Below are 22,799 nucleotides of genomic sequence, written 5' to 3'. Positions count from 1 at the left end.
AGATGAAGAGTGATCTTAGTGATCCACATTTTTAATGTGTTCCATATTTTCCAAAACTAGTGGATATTCAAATACGGATCGTCTTCTAGATTCAATACATATATTTGGGCATGTGTTTGATTCATGTTATCGGGTTGCATTGGTCGCCCTGAAGTGAGCTCATTAGTGCACTAAGCTCAGGTGTAAGGAGCACCTGAAAATCATACATGAATAAAAGTATAGATACCTTACTGCAAAACTTACTCCATTACAAGTTAAAACAAGATTTTACTCGTATTGAACGTAGGCTCAAATATGCACTAGTCCTTAACACTGAGACTAATGTTAGAGAAAAGCTAAAAACAGTTGATTTGTGATGTTTGATTTCCTAAAATACTAATCGAATTGCACACCTCAATACTGCATTAACCAAAAATCAACACAACAATCTCTTTAACACACCAGAAAAGGGATCTTTATTAACAAATAGAATTACTGCATCATGTCACATAGTTGAAGAACCAATAGAATTCAATAGACAAATACAATAAATGTTCCAAACATTTGGAGCTAGCTCTTTTTGGACTGAAAATGACACCAGCAGTACTAAAAAGTCATTCACAGGCAGCAGATGTAGGTCGGGGAGTGTTAAGCCTCAATGACCCCTTCAACAAAGGTGCAATGTTATTGGTAAAGCTCATTGTCAGCTAAAATAGATTGGAGTACAATTTTTATCTTTGAAAGAGTAAAACTAGAAATTAGCCAAAAAATTACTTAATTACAGTAACAAAGTACAAATATTTTACATCACTGTTGTATTCTTTTTAAATTTACATTCTTAATGCGTTTGCACTGCAAGTGTGTAAAACACCCGACTCGTTAAAACAGCCCCATCACTGTTTAGTCTGCATACGTTTTCCAGCAATCTCTGTCCGAGTCATTACAGCATGTCTCCTGGGGTACAGGGACAGCGGATATTCCTGAGACACCCTTCTGCACTGTCCTCAATGAACTTTCCATGCGAGTTTGTGTATCGGGGAAGAAAAAAGGGAATCCAAACGTCAAGGAAACAATGAGAAAGTCAAGATTTTCATGAGAATACAGTTTTGATGTCTTTAAATAAATATCCACCTACACGACCAGAGAAGAAACCCGAGGTTATTGTAGGAATTTACTGGAAAAGCTGTAACCGCTAACCCCTCAAGCTAAACCTTACCACTCCAAGTATTTCACACATTTATTAGTGTATGAGGGTAATCTGAAGGCGTCACACCTTTTCCGAAATACGCCCTTATGTCCTGTTTGGTGATTTCGCTCCTGCATATTAAAAATCATGATGGTGGGATCTAATATTTGTAATGATTGCCATGGTATTCATTTAAAGTGTTTGGCAGACACCATTTTCCAGAGCCAATTACAACTGAGCAGTTAAAGTCTCATGACCTTCCGAGCCAAAGTCCAATGTCTTAAACTTGGAGCTACCGCTTCCCTCATTTCATAATTTACCTTAAACTTCACGGTAAACGTCGAATTAAAGTTGTATGACTTTGGGTTGTCGCATTATCATGGTTAAACCTGACAAGTTTGACATATAGTTGGCGTTGGGGCATTTGAATGGCAGGCAGAATTGCTGTGGAGGAAGCTGAGACTATTCCCTTGTTTTTATTCGAATTTCATTAAAAGTGTATGAAGCGTTAAATGGGCTGCCATTGGCTACCTTAGCAAGGATAATTGGTGCTTGGCCTCTTAAAAATAAAAGAAATACGATTCCATTAGTGCGTTTTCAGTGCTTGGCCCCCTAATGATTCAAGATAGGGACTAATACTTGGTTGATAAAACTTGGACAGAACTCATCAGGTCGAATTCAGCAAATATACACAGAGCCACAGAATATATGATGGCTCTTAAGAATTCCTTCAGAAGGAGTCTTAGTTCAGCCAGACAACTCTCAGAATGAACTAAGCAAGCATTCATTTGTTGGAATGGCATGTACAGTATGTACGCTTGGTCTTGGTGGATTCTTGGTGGTCTGCTATGCTGCTGAGTGAGTTTAAAGACAAAAATGTTCTGGAGTAATACTGTAGTAAGAGGAGCCCCCTCACACCTCACCCCATGTAGCAGGTCTATCATGTGGTGCTGGTGTGGTGGAGGTTGAAATGGAAGTTTGCAAGTTCAGCAAATGGATAGAGTTTATGTCTAAAGTAAACATCTGCAACCTCTAGATCTGAAGCAATTTTATTGTGGAATGGAATCAAGCAGGTTCTACTCTTTAGTGACTGTCAGTCATATTTTAAAATTGAAGTCTTGTATTTCATGAAACTAAGCCCTTGTAGCCCAGGTTGCTGCAGCTGAGTCTGTAAAACAAATCAGCACTTGTTTCGGCTTCTGGTTTATCCTGGATATAGCTCAGATTTAATACGAAACCCAGAATCATACAATCGATGGAGAGAAAAACACGATAAAGTAACTGTGACCGGCACATTAAAACTGTTTCCACAACCTTTAGCTAGTATCACTTTTATTGTTTTCATTTGCATTTCTAATACCATGCCAACACTTTTTTACAAGATCTTAAGATATATATTGTATGAAACTGATAAGTTGAAACAGTTTAAGGTTGGTGTAGGTCTTGTCTAAATCCTTTTTTGTGGTATTCATGGCCAGGATAACAAGGTGCAGCCATAGGTGGATACTGTGGAAGTGTATCAACAAATAAACTAAACAAATTTCAGTTAAACATGAGAAGAAAAAAAAAGATACTAGCCTAACGGAAATCTCTTCAAAGAACTGTAAATCCAAAACCCACCACTAGATAACAACTTCTTGTCTAAAGCCAAACAAGATGTGCTACATTAGAAACTTAATAAAAAGAAATCAAAAGCATATACTCTTTCTACTGTATTGATAGACTTTACTAGCCAACCAGTTTTCAGCCTGTATAGTGCAGTTTCTGGGTAACAAAAAACAGGTGGCCAGTGTGCTTGCTAAAAAAAAGCCAAGCTGAATTTTCTAGCAAACATTTTAACTCTATGTTACGATTGTGATACTTGAAACATTTTCCAGATCATCACTATGGACAAATTTCTTTTACTTTTTAGCCTTGTTAGTTGCAGTCACTGGAAGATTCATGACAGTGTAGTGAATTTGATCAATAAGAAAAGGGGTTATTCGAAAAAAGGAAGGAAAGATGACAGCCAGGTGTTGGCTTTGAAACCAAAATGGATCAATTGATGACTGGTGGTGGAGAAGAGCTATAAATGTATTAGCATGAAGAGAAAATGGTCTTCATCTCTACATGTCCAATCCGGATGATGCTAATGATGTGGAGCCTTAGAGATCAAGTGTGGGTGTGGCCTGGGATGCTTTAATGGCGACCCATCCTTGGTTTCTCCGGCTCCACAGACAGGCTACAATGCAAAATAGCAGATAAAGGTTGTATTCTTCTGATGTCCGTGAAGATTCTCAGTTATCCAGGTGTGGTTATCTTGAAGTTGAGCCATGTCAACTGGACCTATCTGGTTGGATTGAAACGTTTTGAAATGTTAGCAGGATTCCACAAATTTGTATGCTCCAGTGTGAGGATCCTCCCTTCCCTGGATACCCTTGTTAAGGGACAAGGGGGAGGTAAGAGTGCAGAGGGTGTCAGGAGTAAGGGGAGTCGTTAAGATGTAACTACCCCAGAGACAGAGAGTTAGGGATGGATGGGGGTCCCTAGGTGTGGCATTTCTAGTGGACATGTGAAGACGTCTTGGTCTTCTTGGGGATAAATGAAAAATTGTGAGGTTGTGTCTAAGGCCTTCACCTCTGTTGAGAGAATATTTTACGTGGACATAGAAGGCTTCCTTCTTTCTCCAAGATAGAAGAAGCAAATGGATGCAACTAAAGCTGCCAGTCTCACACACACACACACACACACACACACACACACACACACCAACCTTTACCACTGAGTAATGATGTGATAAACGGATTTCACAATGAATTCATTGCAAAAACAAAAGATGATAATATCCAATGATACTACTATGAAAATAAATAGCCAATGGACCTGTTTGAAAGCTTGGCATGTCCTTGTGTATGTGTGTGTCATTTGCAGACATTATTTCCTGAGGGAAGTGGCTTAACAAGGTTTAACCAAACAAGCAAGCTGGAACCTATTTGAACACAGTGTGTGTGTGTGTACACATATATATGTGTGTGTTTCCGTGTGTGTGTGTCAGTTAAAGGTGGATGAAGGGTTCGAGAACAAACAGATGTGAGAGCATCTAAAAGCAAGCTCCTCTCCTCAGCTGGGGGATTTGATTAGAAAAACCTGTGATGTTTATGTGCGAAATCAGTGCTTAAAACGCATCTGGGTCTATTCAGGCAACTCGGTCGACAACACAGACGTGAACCTTTAACCCCTGATTATAAAGTTTAGAAGACTATAAGTTTATACTTTTGAGCAGGGCCATTTTAGCATGTTTTCTTGGTCAGTGCATCCATGGGTACTTCGAGTCGTCTATCTTTAGTTATCGCTTGAACCCGTTTGTCCCATAAACACGTGGTGTGAGGTCAATGGCGCAGCCGGGAATTCATATTGGTACCAATGTCCAAGCCTTGAAAAAGCTTTTCAAAAGAAGACACATGCAATTACAGAATACAATTTTCTCTCAAAGCAATTATACTGCCACTTGCACTTGCAGGAGGGACATGGGGTATATCGGTAGGAGAATGCTGAGGATGGAGCCACCAGGAAGGAGGCAAAGAGGAAGACAAAGGAGAAGGTTTATGGATGTGGTGAGGGAAGACATGCAGGTGGTTGGGGTAAAAGAGGCAGATGTAGAGGACAGGGGGGTATGGAGAAGGATGATCCGCTGTGGCGACCCCTAATGGGAAAAGTCGAAAGAATAATAATAAGTTCTAAGGGCTCTTCAGCAAAGTTCTTAACCCTTATCATCTCTGTTATGTTTGGACTCGGTCCTGGCTCACTTACACCCTTCGGTTGCTAACAATAGAACGAGTCTACATCAGTTTCTAAAATCCTCAAATACTCTTTGTGATTTCTGTGAATTTAATGTCCTACTGTACAGTGTTGGTATTTCAGTGCTCTGTTTCTTAATCGGTCATTCTCTGTCTCTCTTTCTGTGCAGATGTGAACGAGTGTGAGAGCTCAAACGGAGGATGTGAGGGAACATGCTGCAACACCATCGGCAGTTTCTACTGTAAATGCCCTGAGGGCAGCATGCTCGGACTGGATGGCAAAACCTGCCAGGGTAACATCCATATGCTAATCATGTTATTATTAACAGAATACCTCATCTGACATGCCCAGGAAGCTAATTCTGGGCTTGCTTTGAGGCCAAAGTCGGGAGGTTGGCATCAAATCCTATCTTCTGAAATGATTTAATAACTCCTTCTGGGACAGAAATGTGTCAGAGAGTTTTGACCATCTTTGCATGAGCTACTTTAGCTACATAATTAGCTTAAAAAATAAAGAACAACACTATTCACGTCATTTATTGGCTTGCTAATTTTAGTGATGGTGTGGTATATTTGGCATAGTAATAAATAAAATGAGGATATTGTATAACAAACTTTGATTTACTGGCAGCTAACTAGCTAGCTAGTTATTTCAAAAAGAATAGTAGCCTTCATTTGCATTAGCAAACTTAACTACCTAAGCAGCTTGCCAGATGTTATTACATTATATTAGCTACTATTTTTTGCTGCTTTCTGTGCAGCAAAACTCTGGACTGAGCCTCACCTTGGAACTGTGACTTCTTTGGCAGGCTAGCTAATTTATGATTTCCAGTCCTGTGGTGAATAAACACATGCTACCATTGTTTTGAAGGAAAGAATTTGCTGACTTGATCTTGCGACACGCTGTTGTAGTGCTGAATCTTGCGTTCTGAGCGGGATGCAGGTCTAAGGGTGCAGTAAGTGAGGGTTAGAGAGACAGAGGGAACAGGTCTAAGGGCAGCAGTCGCTTCTTGTCTTGTTATAGAGAACATGAGAACACAAGGTGCTGAATGAACACTATACGTTTGAGGAAATACAGTACTTGTGGCATGGTTTTGATAAAATGAAACAGTGATAAAGAGAAGATGTGAGGGAAAGATAAAAAAGAAAGAGGGCCATAGCAGGGGAGATCTTCATAAAAGTGTAGGGCTCTCGAGAGATGTGGAATGCCCCAAATCCGCCCACCCCACAGGATTGTATTACCATTTTCAAACTGTCTGGGGCAATGTAGCAGGGCTTATATTAAATCATGCTCCAGAGTCAAAGATCTACAGCAGGTCACTTAGTGGTTTACATTTACATTTACATTTGTGGCATTTAGCAGACGCCCTTATCCAAAACGACGTACAAAAGTGCTTTGAGTCTCTAGTAATGAATAAATCTACACTGGTACGCAAGATTACAAACTTAATATAAATATAACTCGAATTCTACAAACTTGGAAAATTTAGGTATTCCAGGAAAAGGTAGGTTTTCAGTCGTCGTAGTGGTTGAGACTCGCACACTGCCGTGCATCCCCTCAACATCTGAAAGTCATACGTTGGATTGAGATTAGAACGTATCAAAATGGCTGGAACAAGCGAGAACTACATTCAGTCTGCAATCCTTGGCTAAATACACAATCTGTTAGGTTGCTTCAATTGATGGTTGACATAAAATAAGGAATCATTTAGCTGCAGGAATTGTACTCTAATCTAGCTAGCTAATCTTAGCGATTATGTGGTATATTTGCTCTATATAAGAAATAATTCACTAAAAATATAGATAGTGAAACATGAAAAAAAGAAGAATTGAGCAAAAATCATAAGATTGTGAATTCAGAGATTAGCTTGATTAGCATAGGTTGATGCTAAAACCCCTAACAGCAAAAAACCTTCAGTTGAAAATACCTCAGCTAAGTGGTTTCAAGACCAGCAAGATTAAACTGTTCTTTAAAGAGGAAAAAGCAGATATTTCATCTCTTTGTGCACTTAAAATACACTGACAAGAAAGCAAACAGCTAACAACAAATGCCAGAAACCCATAACCTATACCACAGAAGACACAGCAGCCACAACAGACAATGAGTGTTTGGTGAGGTGAGATTATATAAACTTGAAAAAGACTGGAAACCTTCCATCGGAATGAATGGGAATATATGAGAATAAACAAGAAATAATGATAAACTGTGAATTTACAAAATTGCAGGTTAGCCTACAACCGTCGCCACTGGCTCACTCATTAGGGATACATTTATGGTCAATAATCTTGTATTAATATAATCTTGAGATTTAAGCCAAAGCACTTTGGCAATGATCGTAATTTTTGATTAATTGACTGAAAAACATTTGATTGTTACAAAGCAAAAAATGTATTATTGATATCCTTATTATTGAAGATCATAGCTTAATAATAGCTAGCATAATCTTGTATCGTTTAACTGTGAGGTCATTGTTGCATAGATGTGCTAGCAGGAGAGTTATTACACTTTTAAATTGCCCCATGTTTTAACATTCTGTCTATTACTGATTCTGCCAAAGTGACAAAGTAAAGCATATAATCTGTCCATGCTAATTTCTTCACTTTTATTAAAGTGTATAAAATTTTATATGTAAAGCTCAGCGGGAGGTTGGATTCAGAATGAGTAGCATGTACGCTAGAGTCTCTCACACACATCTATACATCTATCTATCATCTATCTATCTATCTATCTATACATCTATCTATCTATCTATCTATCTATCTATCTATCTATCTATCTATCTATCTATCTATCTATCTATCTATCTATCTATCTATCTATCTATCTATGACTTACATTTTGCATTTACAAGACAGACTTTCCAAGTACAATGTGGACAACATGAAGATATATATATATATATATATATATATATATATATATATATATATATATATATATATATATATATATATATATATTATATGAACCATTTATATATGAACCATTATAACCTTTACTCTAGATTTTGCACAAATATTTGGCACAATTTAAAAATGCACAGAAAACCTCCATTTTATAAGGTTAATATCGAAGCTTCTGTTAGAGATGACGTATGCTGGCGGTGCAGCTGTGGCTCCAGTGAAAGGAGACGTGCTGAATTGTGTTCATTGGGTCTCTTGCTTTAGTGATGCAATTCATTCTCACTGTATGAGATTCCTGTCTGATACAGCGCTCTGTTATACTGCATTTCTCTATAATATAATATAAAAACTATGCATACACACTGTTAGTTTGTCTGTCTCCTGGAATGCACACACACACACACACACACACACACACACACACACACAGGAAGCAGCTCTGATCTAGATGCATTGAGCAGATGTTCCCTAAATCTCAGTGCAGTAATAGACAGGTACTGTACATTCCTCCTGAGAAAAACTGGATCTGTTTGTGTTCCCTGCACACAGAAGCATGTTCCATAAAGCACTCAAACATTCAAATGGATGTTCCAGAGTTCTAAAAGCTACAGCATGTTATTTTTTTTTATACAAGACTTCCTTACACAGCAGTGATGCATTTAACTGTGAATTTGAATCAGTCAGGGTATGCAAAAGGAAGGAGATAAAAAAACACTTAAAAAACCTCAGAAATCATTGACTCGCATTAAATCAGACTGAAAAACAAAACTTAAATTCTTATGTCGGTTTATTTCTTTAGGTTTTGGGCACTAGGTTTGAAGATCTTATGATTTAAGGTTGTCAAACCTTCAGTCTGCCCATAAATATTTTTCAGGATGAATTCAATTATGTTAATATAGTAAATAGAATTCAAAGTATAAATTTAGTAAATAGAATTGCTTTTCATTTTCATCATCATGTACTGATTGTGTTCCACTGAAATGGGATCCCTGTCTGTTACAGGCTTATTCGTTGTAATCGGAAAAAGTGTGAGGGACTTGAAAGCATCATTTTTTTTTTCGCAATATTTTTCCACATTTTCCACTTCCCAGGTCATCATTTGGGCTTTAATTATGTTTTTAAACGACAATGACATCATATAATTAAAGCTAATAAAAAGTTTAATGCATATCAGCTTAGAACCATGACATGAGCTAATGGTGTGTGCGTCTGTGTGTCATTTCAATTTCATCGGCGAAAGACAAAATGAAGGTCGCAATTGTTTGTCTCGGTCCTTTGTCTCACTCCGGTTAAAGGGAAGATTGTACTCTTTATTCGAGTCGTATGTGAAAATGGTTTTATGGGTTTCTGAAGTAGGTCATTGACTCTAGCCATTTTTGGAAATATGTCTTTCTTCCAGCTCTTCTTTATTAAGAACAGTATTGTCTACAGGTCCCTAATAAACAACAGACTTCTTTTTATTGTTTGAATGAAACAATATTACTCATCTCATTATCCATCTCATTATCCGTCTCAGTTCATAAGGTATAGTGGATATTTCACATGAGATGAAATGGAACTCTCCAATGCACTTTTTGAACATCCTATTCCACATTTAGTCCCTGTTTGCTGTTATAAAAATAAAAAAAATACTTCAATACTTGCACTAGATTGTAGAGTGTACTTGTGAAGATGCATAAGATTTCCTTCAGCCAGAAGGGTGTTGGTAAACGTGAGGTGATGTAGGTGAGGTGAGGAAGCCTAAGGTGCAGTTAGTGTTCCAATTCGTCCCAAAGGTGTTCATTAGGGTTGAGATCAGAGCTCTATATCAGGCCATTCAAGATCTTCCACTCCAATCCATTTAAGCGGTATCTTCATGGAGCAGGTTTGGTGCATGGGGGGGGGGGCACTGAACGGTGGCCAGGTAGTGCAAAACAAATTAATACATGAAGTAGGAACCTTTCTTCTTATACATGTGAATAGTTCTGCGTTTACTTTAAACCAATAATTTCCAGTTGTGCAACTTTGAATCTTGAATGTTAGATGTCGCATCTAATGATAGTTTTCCATTCACAAACTTTACCTAGTTTTTCCGGGTTTGTTTGAATTGTCCTTGTGTTTTCGGATTGGTTAATTTGTTTTCGAATTTGTTCATTTATATTCTGATTTCATCTGTTTTCTGATTTGTTCATTTGTTTGCACTTCTCGGCTGCTGCATTGGGTCTGCCAAATGCTGTAACCTGCTTGACTTTTGTTGAACAGCAGCACTAAAGGCCTTTAGAAAAACTACACTGAAGTAAAATAAGAGCGCAGGCTGATTTCTTTTTTTCCCAGAGTGTAGATTCATGCAGCTTATAAATGCTGTAAATGTAAAACTTTATTTACGATTATAATACGAATAAATATGAGACGTGAGCAGTTTCTATGCATGTAGTGCTGACCTGCGAGTGTGTGTTGTAAGTGTAAATAACATATGTGTGTGTGTGTGTCTTTTGCAGATATCGACGAGTGTGAGGAAATGAACGGTGGCTGTCAGCAGAATTGCATCAACACGATTGGCTCGTACCACTGCGAGTGCGCCGAGGGTTTCCGCATGCACGCCGATGCTCGAACGTGCTTAGGTAAGCACCTGTATGTTTCATACAGCCACACGAAGCCAGATACAAAGACATATGAGACGTGGTCTCACAACATGGTAGAAATAGTTGAACCTATTAAAGATTTACCACAGAACAGGTGACCACAATAGGGTAGGGAGCCAATAATAATGCGAAATTGTACACATTCTCTAATACTGGGGTACCTAGGAATGCAGATTCAAGTGTTTTGCACTTATTGCTAATAGTGACAAGCAAATTTGAAGTATATTATTAAGGGAATGTTAACTATTATAATTGATGGCGTGAAAAATATAGAATTTTTTAGTGTCATGTAGTTTAAAAAGGCAAAGATGAAAACCTTAGGATTTGTTGTATGGTTATATCATTATGCTATTGTTGTATCCATTTGCTGGTTTCAAGTTCTGTTCATATCATCTTCTTAAACTTGGCTATGTCATCACTAGAAAACATCTGGAGATGTACTCGGGATAAGACAGCAGATCTGAACTCTGAATTTCTGAATGTCAAAATGTTCAGATGTCAAAAAACAAAGTTTTGAAACCTTTACATAGGAATATGCAGATGAGGTAATATGAAATCTTCCCTTCACTTGAGCTAGGAGACCCAAATCCGTTCCAACACAAAGCCAGCTTCATGAAGATATGCTTTACATGGGTTGGAGTGGAAGATCTCCTGCTGTAGAGCTTTGACCTCAACCCTATTGAGCAAGATGTATGGGAACACTGACTACAACCTAGGCCTCCTAACCTCACCTTTGTTGCTAAATAAATCTCCACAAATCTCCACAAACAAAACCTTTCCTGCTTCCCAGAAGTGAGGAGATTATTATAAAAGAAAATGGGGACTAAATGTGGAATAGGATTTTCAAAAAGCAGATACAAAACTTATGGTGAGGTGTCCACAAACAATGACGTATGTAGAGTATCAATAGTAAAAAACCTAACTGGATACGAACACATTTTTGTGTTTAAATAATCTGTTCCAAAAAAAATAAAAAATAAAATACAGATAGAAATAAAATCTTTTTATTTTTGTGAAATTTGGCAAATTTCAGCAGATCTTGAAGTTCAAGTTTATTTCTATAGGGCTTTTCATAATGGACATTGTCTCAAAGCAGTTGTACAAAACTTAAGAATGATGAGCAGCCTGGGGACACTGTGGCAAGGAAAACTCCCTTAGATGTTATAAATAAGAAACCTGGAGAGGAAACAGACTCAAAGGGGAACCCATCATCATTTGGGTGTTATTAAGAGCGTGATTCTACACTCTGGACACTGGAGAGTGAGAACTTCCATGAGTACCGGAGTGTGTGATTATTAGTAATGTCCTTGTGGAACCAGGCGCTACTGAGCAACTCATAAAAGAGTTCAACATCTGAGATCATTATAGATCCAACACCAACTCCTCAATGCCAGAGCCTTTACATTTTCAAAGAGGTCCATTGTCCAAACTCTACATTAAGTGGGATCCAAATGGCGCTGGTACGTCTCTAGCTGATTCAGAATGTTTGCGGGATCGGCATCTACTCTGTGAAGGTCCATAATCTTCATGCGGTGAGACACAACTGAAACTGTCGCAACCTCTGGATGGGTAGAGAGAGAGAAGCAGTGGAGAGGAATTAGTGTAGCTGCCGTTCATAATATTAACAAGCACAAGTTGATTATGTTGTGAATAAAACGTTCTGTGTTGTTTTTCTATGGAATGATTAAGAATAAAAAAAGCCAAAAGCAAAAAAAAAAAACCCCTAAATCACAGCAGCCCACGTTAGTTTAATCATAATAATAATAATAATATTAATAGTTATATATATATATATATATATATATATATATATATATATATATATATAAATATATATGTTTATATGCAAGAGCAAAAAACATTTTGAAGTAATTTTAAATAGAAATTTTCCAAATTTACCATTTTTTAAAAATATAATAATTCACATTTTCTACACACAAATGGAAGTAAAAATGTATGTGTGTGTGTGTGTGTGTGTGTGTGTGTGTGTGTGTGTGTGTGTGTGTGTGTGTTTTCACATAGCTGTAAAATCGTGTGCTGTAAAGAATGGAGGTTGTGAGCACAGGTGTCTGGACCTTGGAGATGAACAGTACAAGTGTGAATGTCGTCCTCAGTACCGGCTAAAGAGTGATGGCAAACACTGCGAGTGTAAGCATACAAAGACACACACACACACACACACACACACACACACACACACACACACACAGCAAAATGCTGGTGCTTAGCAGGATAGAGAAATTTATAGTACAGTACTATATAAAATGTATGTGGCAGTGGGTGCGTGGATCATCATAAGATCGAAAAAATTCTAATTTGAACCATTGAAACTCAGGGACCATCTGTGTGTATGTACATATATATACTATAGAATACTAAACACTATAGAAAGTCAACTTGGATATATTTTAGAGGAGTCAATGTGCAGCTTGTATTGCAGTACAAATTTACTGTCCTCTAAACATAACACAACATACAGCCATTATTGTCAAAATTGAGTAGTGAATACACCCTAAGTGAAAACAGCTGTACGTCAAGTAACAATGCAAAGCCAGTCCTATTCATCATGTTCATGTTTTTGTCTGCTTGACAGGATCAAACAAAACTGTGTATCTTTTATTAGAGTAGTTAAAATTTGGTGCTTTTTGTACAATTCTGGATGTTAAGCATGGCACCTCATGTTAAAGACTCACAGAGGATTTGAGAATTAGAATTGTTGCTCTTCAGGGTCATACAGAGGTTTTCCAAGATGGGTTCCACTCAAAACAGGCCTCACAAGTGTCCATCAAAGACGTTGATCCTTGTACTGTGTGTCAGGTGCATTTATGCTGCCAGAGGTTGCAGAAGCAAAAGGTCTGCTTGTCAGTGCTCAGACCGTATGCCACGCACTGAAACAAGTCAGTTTGCATAGCTGTCGTTCCAGAGGAAACCCGGCTCACAAGAAAGCCTACAAACAGTTTGGTGTAAATATTCTGTCCAAGAGCATGAATCACTGGAACCAAATCCTGTGGTCTGATGACACCAATATAAACTTGTTTGGCTTAGATGGTGTCCCGCATGTGTGGCGAGAGTACCAAGAAAATTGTGTCTTGCGTACAGTCAAGCATGGTGGTGGTGGTATCATGGTCTGGGGCTGCATGAGTGCTGCTGGTCTTGGGGAACTGCGGTTCATTGAGGAAACATGTACTGTGACATTCTGAAGCAGAAAATGATGCCCTCCCTGCAGAAACTGGGCCAGATGGCAGGTTTCCAACATGATGATAACCACAAACACAACTGATGACAACAAGACGACAACTGCCTTGCTGACGAAGGTGAATGTAATGGAGTGGCCAAGTGCGTCTCCAGACCTGAACCCTATTAAGCAACTGCGGGGATCCTCAAGCGGAAGGTGAAGAAGCGCCATGTGTCTAACTTTAAGCAGCTCTGTGATGTCATTATAGAGGAGTGGAAGAGGATCCCAGCAACAACCTGTGCAGCTCTGGTGAATTCACTTTGGACACAGTTTTGACATGTTCACTTAGGGTGTACTCACTTTTGTTGACAGCTATTTTGACATTAATGGCTGTATGTTGAGTTATTTTTAGAGGAAAGTAAATCTTTGCTGCTATACAAGCTGCACATTGACTCACATTGACTCTCTAAATTATATCCAAGTTTCATTTCTGTAGTAGTGTCCCTTAAAAACATAAAATAAAATAGTTGTGAGGTGTGTCAGATAAAGTATATATACACATACTCACAGAGTCCTCTAGTCTAATAAAAGTTTGTTTTGTATGTGTTTTTGTTGTGTGCATGCACAGTAAAGGACCCATGTCTGGACAATAATGGTGGATGTGCTCAATTGTGTAGCAATGATCGAGGTATCCCAGAATGCAGCTGCAGACGGGGATACACACTCGCTCCAGACCGCAAGGGATGTGATGGTAAACACAGGCCCAGAAAACTCCTTTATTAAAAAATGTATTCAATTTATTCTTTACATTTATTTAGATATTTACATTACATTGACATTTACATTATTTAGGCATTCAAATTAAAAAACCTTTATAAATGACTGTTCAACATCCATTCAATTGGTTCTCCTGCTTCAGAGTGTATTTTAGCGCCGTTGCTTTCTGTATGCGTCTTAATATGTGGTAGCTATAAGACTGCTATTAGCAGGTTTGAATAGCATTCATCCAAAGAGCTCCAAAGCGGCTAAACTGCTTTATTTTCTTTCCCCCTAGATGTGGATGAGTGTGTATCGGGTCGGACCGGGTGTGCTCATGGCTGTGTGAACACTCCAGGCTCCTTCAGGTGTTTGTGTAACCCTGGATTTGAGCTTGGGGTGGATGGGAAGCAATGCTATCGTGAGTCAATGCGTACACACAAACAGTCTCAGACATCGTTAGAAGCCATGTTTGATTAAAAAATGTCTAAGTGCTGAAATTGAGTTGATTTTTTTTACTCTGCGTGTGTGTGTGTGTGTGTGTGTGTGTGTGTGTGTGTGTGTGTTGGTGCAGGCATTGAGATGGAGATAGTGAACAGCTGTGAGAAGGATAAGGGAGGCTGTGATCACCACTGTGAACACACCACTGCCGGCCCTGTCTGCTCCTGTTACCGTGGATACCAGCTTGCAGAGGACCTCAGGATGTGTATAGGTATACAACTACACACACACACACACACACACAGGACAGTCATTATAATTATACTACCACCTACTGTTGGTGCTACTGGTGGTACTATAATCATAACGGCTGTCGTGTGTGTGTGTGTGTGTGTGTGTGTCTGTGTGTGTGTGTGGGTGGCTTTTTCAGACACTGATGAGTGCGAAACTGAAGAGTCTTGCTGTCACCACAACTGTAAAAACTCCCCAGGAGGGTATGAGTGTAGTTGCAATCCCGGATACACACTCAGCTTAGACGGCTGCTCATGTGATGGTGAGTGTTAAACTTCTCTTCAACTTAAATTTTTTTTTAACTTAATTATTCATTTTTAGCTTTCTGGGTTTTGTCTCCTAAATCCTAAAAGGATTGGGACACCTCACTTTGCAGCCATATGGTGCTTCATGGGTTAGAGAAAACCTACATCAGTACCTAACTTTTCTAACATCCTTGTGGCTGAATGAACACAAATCTGGACAAACATACTCTAACATTTAGTGGAACATCTTCCCAGAAGTGGAGGTTATTGTAAAAGCAAACAGGGACTAAATGTGGAACACGATATTCAAAAACACATCCCAATCTAATCGCAGGTTTTAATCATTTTTGATTAGGTGTGACCAGGAGTTAATTCATTTAATGATATTTAGAGCCAATTAAAGAATCATTTCATGAGTCATTTACAAAATCAGTCACTTAATGCATTCATTTATGGGGTTCTAAATATTCCTCATTTGTAGCTATAATATTGAATACTGTAGCAAGTATTATTTTATCAATAATTTTAGTTCATGCTGGAAGGAACCAAGCACCAGAAAGCAAAATTAAACTTGGATAATCTGTAACCGGAAGAAGAAAACACTCTCATGGTTCAGAACTGGGAAATGCAAACGCCTCAGTAGGTCACAGTAGATTACAATAAACGCATGGGTTGCAGTGCATCACTGTAGGTTACAATAAGTCACAATAGGGTTGCAAGAAGTAACAACAAGTCGTAGTAGCTATAAATAGGTCATTGTAGAACACAGTAAATCACAATAGGTCACAATAGCTACCAGTTGGTGACAGAAGCAAATAGGTTAGCAATAGGTCGAAGTAAGTTGCAGTAGGTCTTATTAGGTCACAATAAGTCGCAAAAGTACACAATAAGCCGCAAGGTAACAGTAGATCACACCAAGTCTCAATAGGTGGCAGTAGGTCGCAGTAAGTTGCAATAGTTCACAATAGGTCACAAAAGTCACAACCAGTCACATTAGGTTGCAATTGGTGACAATAGATCACAATAAGTCACAATAGGTTACAACAGGTCGCAATAGGTCAAAGTAAGTTGCAGTAGATCGTATTTGGTCATAATAAGTCGCAAGAGGTAACGATAGGACACAACAAGTGGGTCGCAGTAGGTCACGTTAGGTCATGATAAGTCATAACAGGTTGCAGTTTGTCAAAGTAAGTTGCAGTAGGTCGCATTAGGTCACAATAATTCACAGTAGGTCGCAGGTCACAATAAGTCGCAAGAGGTAAGAGTCGGTTACAACAAGTTGCAGAAGGTAACATTAAATCACAATAAATCACAAAAGTCTTAACCATTCACAATAGGTTGTCACATTCGGTCACAATAATTTGCAGTTGCAACAGGTTGCAATAGGGCAAAGTCATAGTAGGTCCCATTAGGTCCAATGAGTTCCACTAGGTTACAAGAAGTCCAAATAGGTTGCAGTAGGTCACATTACGATAGATAGATAGATAGATAGATAGATAGATAGATAGATAGATAGATAGATAGATAGATAGATAGATAGATCTCAACTAATTAAAGACTTAACACGGTACTGGTGAGCACAGTCAGGTAACACACCAATAAACAAAAGCATTAACATAAAAACGATTGAGTGCTTAATTTTTCTGTGTGTGTTACTAGTTACCGTTCATGATTTTTGTCTCTTCTGGTTCTTACCTTCTTCAGTTTTTGACCAATGAGTTGAATTTGATATTAGAATAAAAATTTTGAATTCTCTGAAAATGTGAAATTTTTGCCATTAATTTGTGTTCGATGTTTTTTAGACGTGAACGAGTGTTTGCTCGAGATTCTGGAGTGTAACCACTACTGCATCAACATACCAGGATCTTACGAGTGTTTCTGCAGAGTGGGCTTCCGGCTGGAAAATGACCAACACACCTGTGTTCGTGAGTGCCGCACTAAACACGCATCTCAGAATGAATGAGTGAATTATTGAATTGTTTTCTGGCTTGCTGTGAATATATGAGTGTGTATTGTGTTTGTGTGTTTATGCAGCCCTGTATGAGAGTGATCTTGAACCTATTGAAGAAGACGAGTCAGAGGGCGATGAAGAAGAGCTAGAAGTGCTTCGTCTTCCCAACCTGCTGATCCGACGACCCCCTCAACTTCTGCAATACACTGCCGCGCTACATTCACCATACCTCCCTGATGACACACCCGCGTCTTACTCGGGACACACACGAAGCCTAGAACAGCGAGGAGAACTCACCATGATTAGCAAGATCAGTAAGATTACACACACACACACACACACTAACATACACACACAGCTTTGTTTATATTCCTGAGGATGATGTGCAAAAGTATTTGATTCCCTCTTTTAACTTTTTCACATTTTGTGTGGAACTGAAATGAAGTGTACTGTACTGTATTCGCCGTCTACAAAAATGTTTACACCCCCATTATATTAATGTATCTTGTTACCTTCTTTGCACTGCTTTGAATTAGTGTGTATGCAAATCCCTCAGCCGCCCTGAGTGTGAAATCCGGATCTCAAAAATCCGCAGTGAAAAATGCGTTATACTTTACAGCACAGTGAAATTCTTTCTTCACATCTCCCAGCGATGTTAGGAAGCTAGGGTCAGAGCACAGGTTCAGCCATGATATAGCACCCCTACAGAACAGAGAGTTAAGGGCCTTGTTCAAGGGCCCCAATAGTAGCAGTTAGCAGTACCCCTGACCTTCCGATCAGTAACCCAGAGCCTTAACCAATGAGCTACCACCTCGTATCTTTAAAAAATGGTCTATTCAGGTACCCAGGATTAAACAAGGGACTCAGGAACGGAACAATGTGTCATTGATCAGTCTGGTCCATTTGTGTAAGTTCAGTTGTTCCTTGTGGACTGGATGTAAACATCTGCTGTGTGGAATAGCATATGGAATAAGCATGCAAGCTTTTGACCTCACCTGTACGCCTGTTCCTGAAAGGATCATAGTTTGTAAGAAAACACATTTGAAGGTATAGGTGTTTGAAGACCAACCAAGCTGTAATCAAGGCCACTGTTGGAGAGCGATCGATTCGGGGGAAGGAAGAACAGTGGGGTGGAGACCAGTTCTGGCAGATCCAGCTTTATTTCTTTAAATCTTTCGCGCTTTATTACACACACGCACACACCCACTTGCCTTTCCATGTCCCTTGCTGACGAGGCGCCCTTCTCTCTCTCCTCTTGTCCTTTTCGCCCCGCTCACTGCAACAGAGAACACAGATTAGACAAATTCCCAACAGGTTTGTGATTCTTCTGCTTGTCTCCTCTGGCCTTGCCCTCAATTCACAAACCTGCACTTGGCCATGCCCCCACTCCCACATGTCCCCACTACCCAACTCAGGTCGGGGAGCTATTGGGCCTGCAAACGACTCCCCCCTCTGGCATGAGAAGTAATCATCCACGGCTACCTGCGCCTGCGGTCTGTGGACCACCTTGAACAGTCACAGGAAATGTCTCACCTCCTTTTTAGTTTTGTTCCAAGTGGAAACCCAGATCGTGTTGAGAAATCTAGTGCTCAAATGCACACTTCTTTGGGCTTGCTGCGAGACTTGCCTCAAGGTTCCTATGACCGCTCTGAGGTGTTGTAGATGCAGGTGTGTGATTCTTACCGCTTGTCTCCTCCGGCCTCGCTCTCCATTCACAAACCACGCCCCCGCTGCCACAGCCACCATTTAGAAAATCCATTATATCAAACCGATTTTCTTGTTTCTTAAATCTGATTGGCTCACCTGAATTCAAAGCTGTTGTATGTTATATATTTTTGGATGAACAGTTGCGACCTATATTAAAGCTTTAGGTTTCAAACAAGTCCATGTTAACCCATGTCCATACTCCTGATAAAATTCATTGGAATGCATTCCCTGTCTTGATCCATCCAGGCTGTGACAATATAAAATTTGGAAGTATCCAAGGAAGGGGGTGAATACTTATACCTAACTCTGTATTTGGCTGAATATTAACTGGCAGGCATTCCAGTGTATGTATATTGTAGTCTACACATTTGTGTGTGTTTGTGTGACAGTGTGTGTTGCAGGCTCATTTGGTGAAGACTGCAGTCTCAGCTGCGACAACTGCACTAACGGCGGGGTGTGTAGAGAGGAGAAAGATGGCTGCGTTTGTACACCTGGATGGACCGGCATCACCTGCAACCAAAGTGAGTCTAAGGTGTGCTGATTAAAATGTTCAGAAAAAGTTCTGACTTCAGAACGTTGGATGTAGTAACCGGTTGGATTTAGGAATATCTTGAAGAATGGGAGTCAGATTGTATACATAATGTATGTACAATATAATAATGTTTGACGATTAACATCAAAGCTTTACCAACCAGATGAATGTAGAACTTCTGACCGGTCTGATTTGAGATGTGATTAGCGCTGTGGTGTAATGGCTTCATTAATACAAGAGTTATGGGTAGGTGCTTGCTGCTCAAGGGTTTTTCTGTATATTAATACCGATGCATAAGAAAACACGGTCTCTAACCTGCCGTACCTCACACACACACACACACACATACACACACACACACACACACACACACACACACACACACACACACACGCATTCATGCATTAGCGGTTTCTTTGCTAATTCATACTGAAGTGCGGAGTCTGGAATGTGGCTCACTAGGTTTATGAAATCCAGATGGAGACACAAAACCACATACACACACTCAGGGTAAATATTTATCTGACACTAAGATATACATTTCACATCAATTCACCTTCAGCCTTTTTTCAAATGTTTGAAACATTTTATTATTATGGATAGATTGCTAGCTCAGGGAGGGAGAAATGGGAGGCAGGCGACTTCAAGAATTGCAAGAATTGCCTTTATTTTTACCACAGACACGTTTTGCTTTCACGTTTCGGTTTACAAAAACTGTTCTTCTATTCACGTTTCTGCTACTCACTGAAACAGAAAATAATCCACAGGCACCTGATCCCTGCCACTCACTTCTTTGGACTTTGGCCTTCATTCACAAATAGGTGCTCAACCACGCTACTGCTGCTATTACTGTATATTCTAGAATTCAAGAAGAAATTGAGATCAATCACATTTTCTGTTGCTCTTTGTACTGGTTTGTATTTTGTATTGTGCCTTTTTCAACTGTTCTATTAAAAAGCAATGAGATAACCAGCTAATTATTTTGAAAATGTGAAAATTATATTTATAGGCTAATTGTAAAGACTTTGGTGGTTATTTATATGTTGAATTTAGTAGTTATTTGTATGTGGAACTTGGTGGCTATTTACATGTAGTATTTGGTGGTTATTTATTTGTAGAATTTGGTGGGTATTTATATGTAGAATATAGAATTTGGTGGCTATTTACAGGTCGAATCTGGTGAATTTGGTGGTTATTTATGTGTAGAATCTGGTGGTAATAAACATGTAGAATCTGGTGGTTATTTATATGTAGAATATAGAATTTGGTGGTTATTTACATGTAGAATCTTGTGGTTATTAACATGTAAAATTTGGTGGTTATTTATATGTAGAATATAGAATTTCGTGGCTATTTACAGGTCGAATCTGGTGGTTATTTATATGTAGAATTTGGTGGTTATTTATGTGTAGAATCTGGTGGTAATAAACATGTAGAATCTGGTGGTTATTTATATGTAGAATATAGAATTTGGTGGTTATTTACATGTAGAATCTTGTGGTTATTTACATGTAAAATTTGGTGGTTATTTCCAAGTAGAATCTTGTGGATATTTATATGTAGAATATAGAATTTCGTGGTTATTTACATGTAGAATCATGTGGTTATTTATAGGTAGAATTCGGTGGTTATTTACATGTAGAATTTGGTGGTTATTTATATGTAGAATATAGAATTTGGTGGTTATTTACATGTAGAATTTAGTGGCTATTTACAGGTTGAATCTGGTGGTTATTTATATGTAGAATTTGGTGGTTATTTGCATGTATAATCTGGTTTTTATTTATATGTAGAATATAGAATTTGGTGGTTATAAACATGTAGAAACTGGTGGTTATTTACATGTCGATTCTGGTGGTTATTTATATGTAGAATAAAGAATTTGCTGGTTATTTACATATAGAATCTGCTGTTTATGTATTAAATAATATAGAATTTGGTGGCTTTGGGTTAGGGTTAGTTATACGAAGAATATAGAATTTATATGTAGTCTGAAGATTTGGTTGTTATTAAGATGTAGAATATAGAATTTGGTGGTTATTTCTATGTAGAATATAGAATTTGGTGGTTATTTCTATGTAGAATATAGAATATTGTGTTTATTTCTATGTTGAATTTACTGGATATTCACATGTAAGTTATGGTAGATATTTATATGTAGTCTCTCCTCTTTCTCTCTGTTAAGATTCAAAATTCCTTGGTTGTGTTATTGGCATGTTTAAATGTAAATGTTTGTTTTGCTCAAGCGTGGCTACAGAATTATAGAACCATCCATCAAATAGCAATATTTTATTTTATTATAAAAATAAAACAGCATCAAAATTAAATTACTTTTTAAAAGTCAGAAGTCTGCATTCACTGAGGAAGTGCAGCTCCGAAGGAAGTGCAAGTCTAAGTGTACTTCTATCTCTCTGTCTCAGCCTGTGTGGAGGGAACGTATGGCGTCGGCTGTAACAGTGTGTGTGCATGTCAGAACGGTGGACAATGCGATCCAGTAGGTGGGAAGTGTCTCTGCCCTCCTGGAGTCCAAGGCCTGCACTGTGAAGATGGTACACACACACACACACACACACACACACACACTCCTTTCACTGCTTCATTTCTGGTTCTATATCATCTTCAATACATTTATAAAACTTTTTCATTTCCGATTACAACCTCGAGATTGTGTGTTTTGTTCCCTAGGATGTCCTCAGGGATTTTTTGGGAAGTTCTGTAGGAGAAGGTGTAACTGCCCCAATAATGGACGCTGCCACCGTGTGTATGGAGGCTGTTTCTGTGCAGCTGGACTGTATGGAAAATTTTGCCATCTGTGTAAGTATCCTACCTAAATAGAGGTATAGTAAGCAGGAAGAGGAAGTAAGATGGAAGTATAGAGAGCAGGTAGAAAGAGAGATGGAGGTATAGTGGAGAAAGAGGATGGCAAAAAAAAACCTCTAATGAAAAATGTCTCTCGTTTCTTCCTGTATGAAGCATGTCCCAGGTGGACGTATGGCAGTGGATGTTCTCATGACTGTGACTGTGTTCAGGAGAATTCTCTTGGATGTGACGCCCAAAACGGGACATGTACCTGCAAGCCTGGATATCAAGGCGACCGCTGCCAGGCAGGTGCGCTGGGGCATGTAGTTAATAAAATAATTGCAATTGAATTATTGTCACATGGTGAAAAACTTAACATGATGTGGTGTTTCCTGTCCTTCTTTCTTTAGACCTCTGTCTCACTTCTTGTTCGTTC

At 38.8% G+C, this 22,799-nt stretch overlaps 1 protein-coding gene across 2 annotated transcripts in view; it reads left to right on the top strand.

Annotated features, from left to right (window-relative positions):
- The window catches only part of megf6 (multiple EGF like domains 6), a 59,008-nt gene that overhangs the window by 14,360 nt on the left and 21,849 nt on the right, over positions 1 to 22,799 (top strand). For both annotated transcript variants that reach the window (XM_046862826.1, XM_046862827.1), the window contains exons 6-18: positions 5,112 to 5,234; positions 10,323 to 10,445; positions 12,489 to 12,614; positions 14,270 to 14,392; positions 14,696 to 14,818; positions 14,972 to 15,109; positions 15,269 to 15,391; positions 17,177 to 17,299; positions 17,409 to 17,639; positions 19,422 to 19,553; positions 21,985 to 22,113; positions 22,250 to 22,378; positions 22,538 to 22,672. In XM_046862826.1, the coding sequence (XP_046718782.1) occupies positions 5,112 to 5,234; positions 10,323 to 10,445; positions 12,489 to 12,614; positions 14,270 to 14,392; positions 14,696 to 14,818; positions 14,972 to 15,109; positions 15,269 to 15,391; positions 17,177 to 17,299; positions 17,409 to 17,639; positions 19,422 to 19,553; positions 21,985 to 22,113; positions 22,250 to 22,378; positions 22,538 to 22,672 (1,758 nt within the window). The remainder of the gene's footprint in view (positions 1 to 5,111; positions 5,235 to 10,322; positions 10,446 to 12,488; positions 12,615 to 14,269; positions 14,393 to 14,695; positions 14,819 to 14,971; positions 15,110 to 15,268; positions 15,392 to 17,176; positions 17,300 to 17,408; positions 17,640 to 19,421; positions 19,554 to 21,984; positions 22,114 to 22,249; positions 22,379 to 22,537; positions 22,673 to 22,799) is intronic.

This window comes from Silurus meridionalis, chromosome 12 (genome assembly GCF_014805685.1).
Source record: "Silurus meridionalis isolate SWU-2019-XX chromosome 12, ASM1480568v1, whole genome shotgun sequence".
In the NCBI taxonomy this organism is placed as follows: Eukaryota; Metazoa; Chordata; class Actinopteri; order Siluriformes; family Siluridae; genus Silurus; species Silurus meridionalis.
Note: the sequence above shows the minus strand (reverse complement) of the source record. Positions and strands in the feature narration are given on the sequence as shown.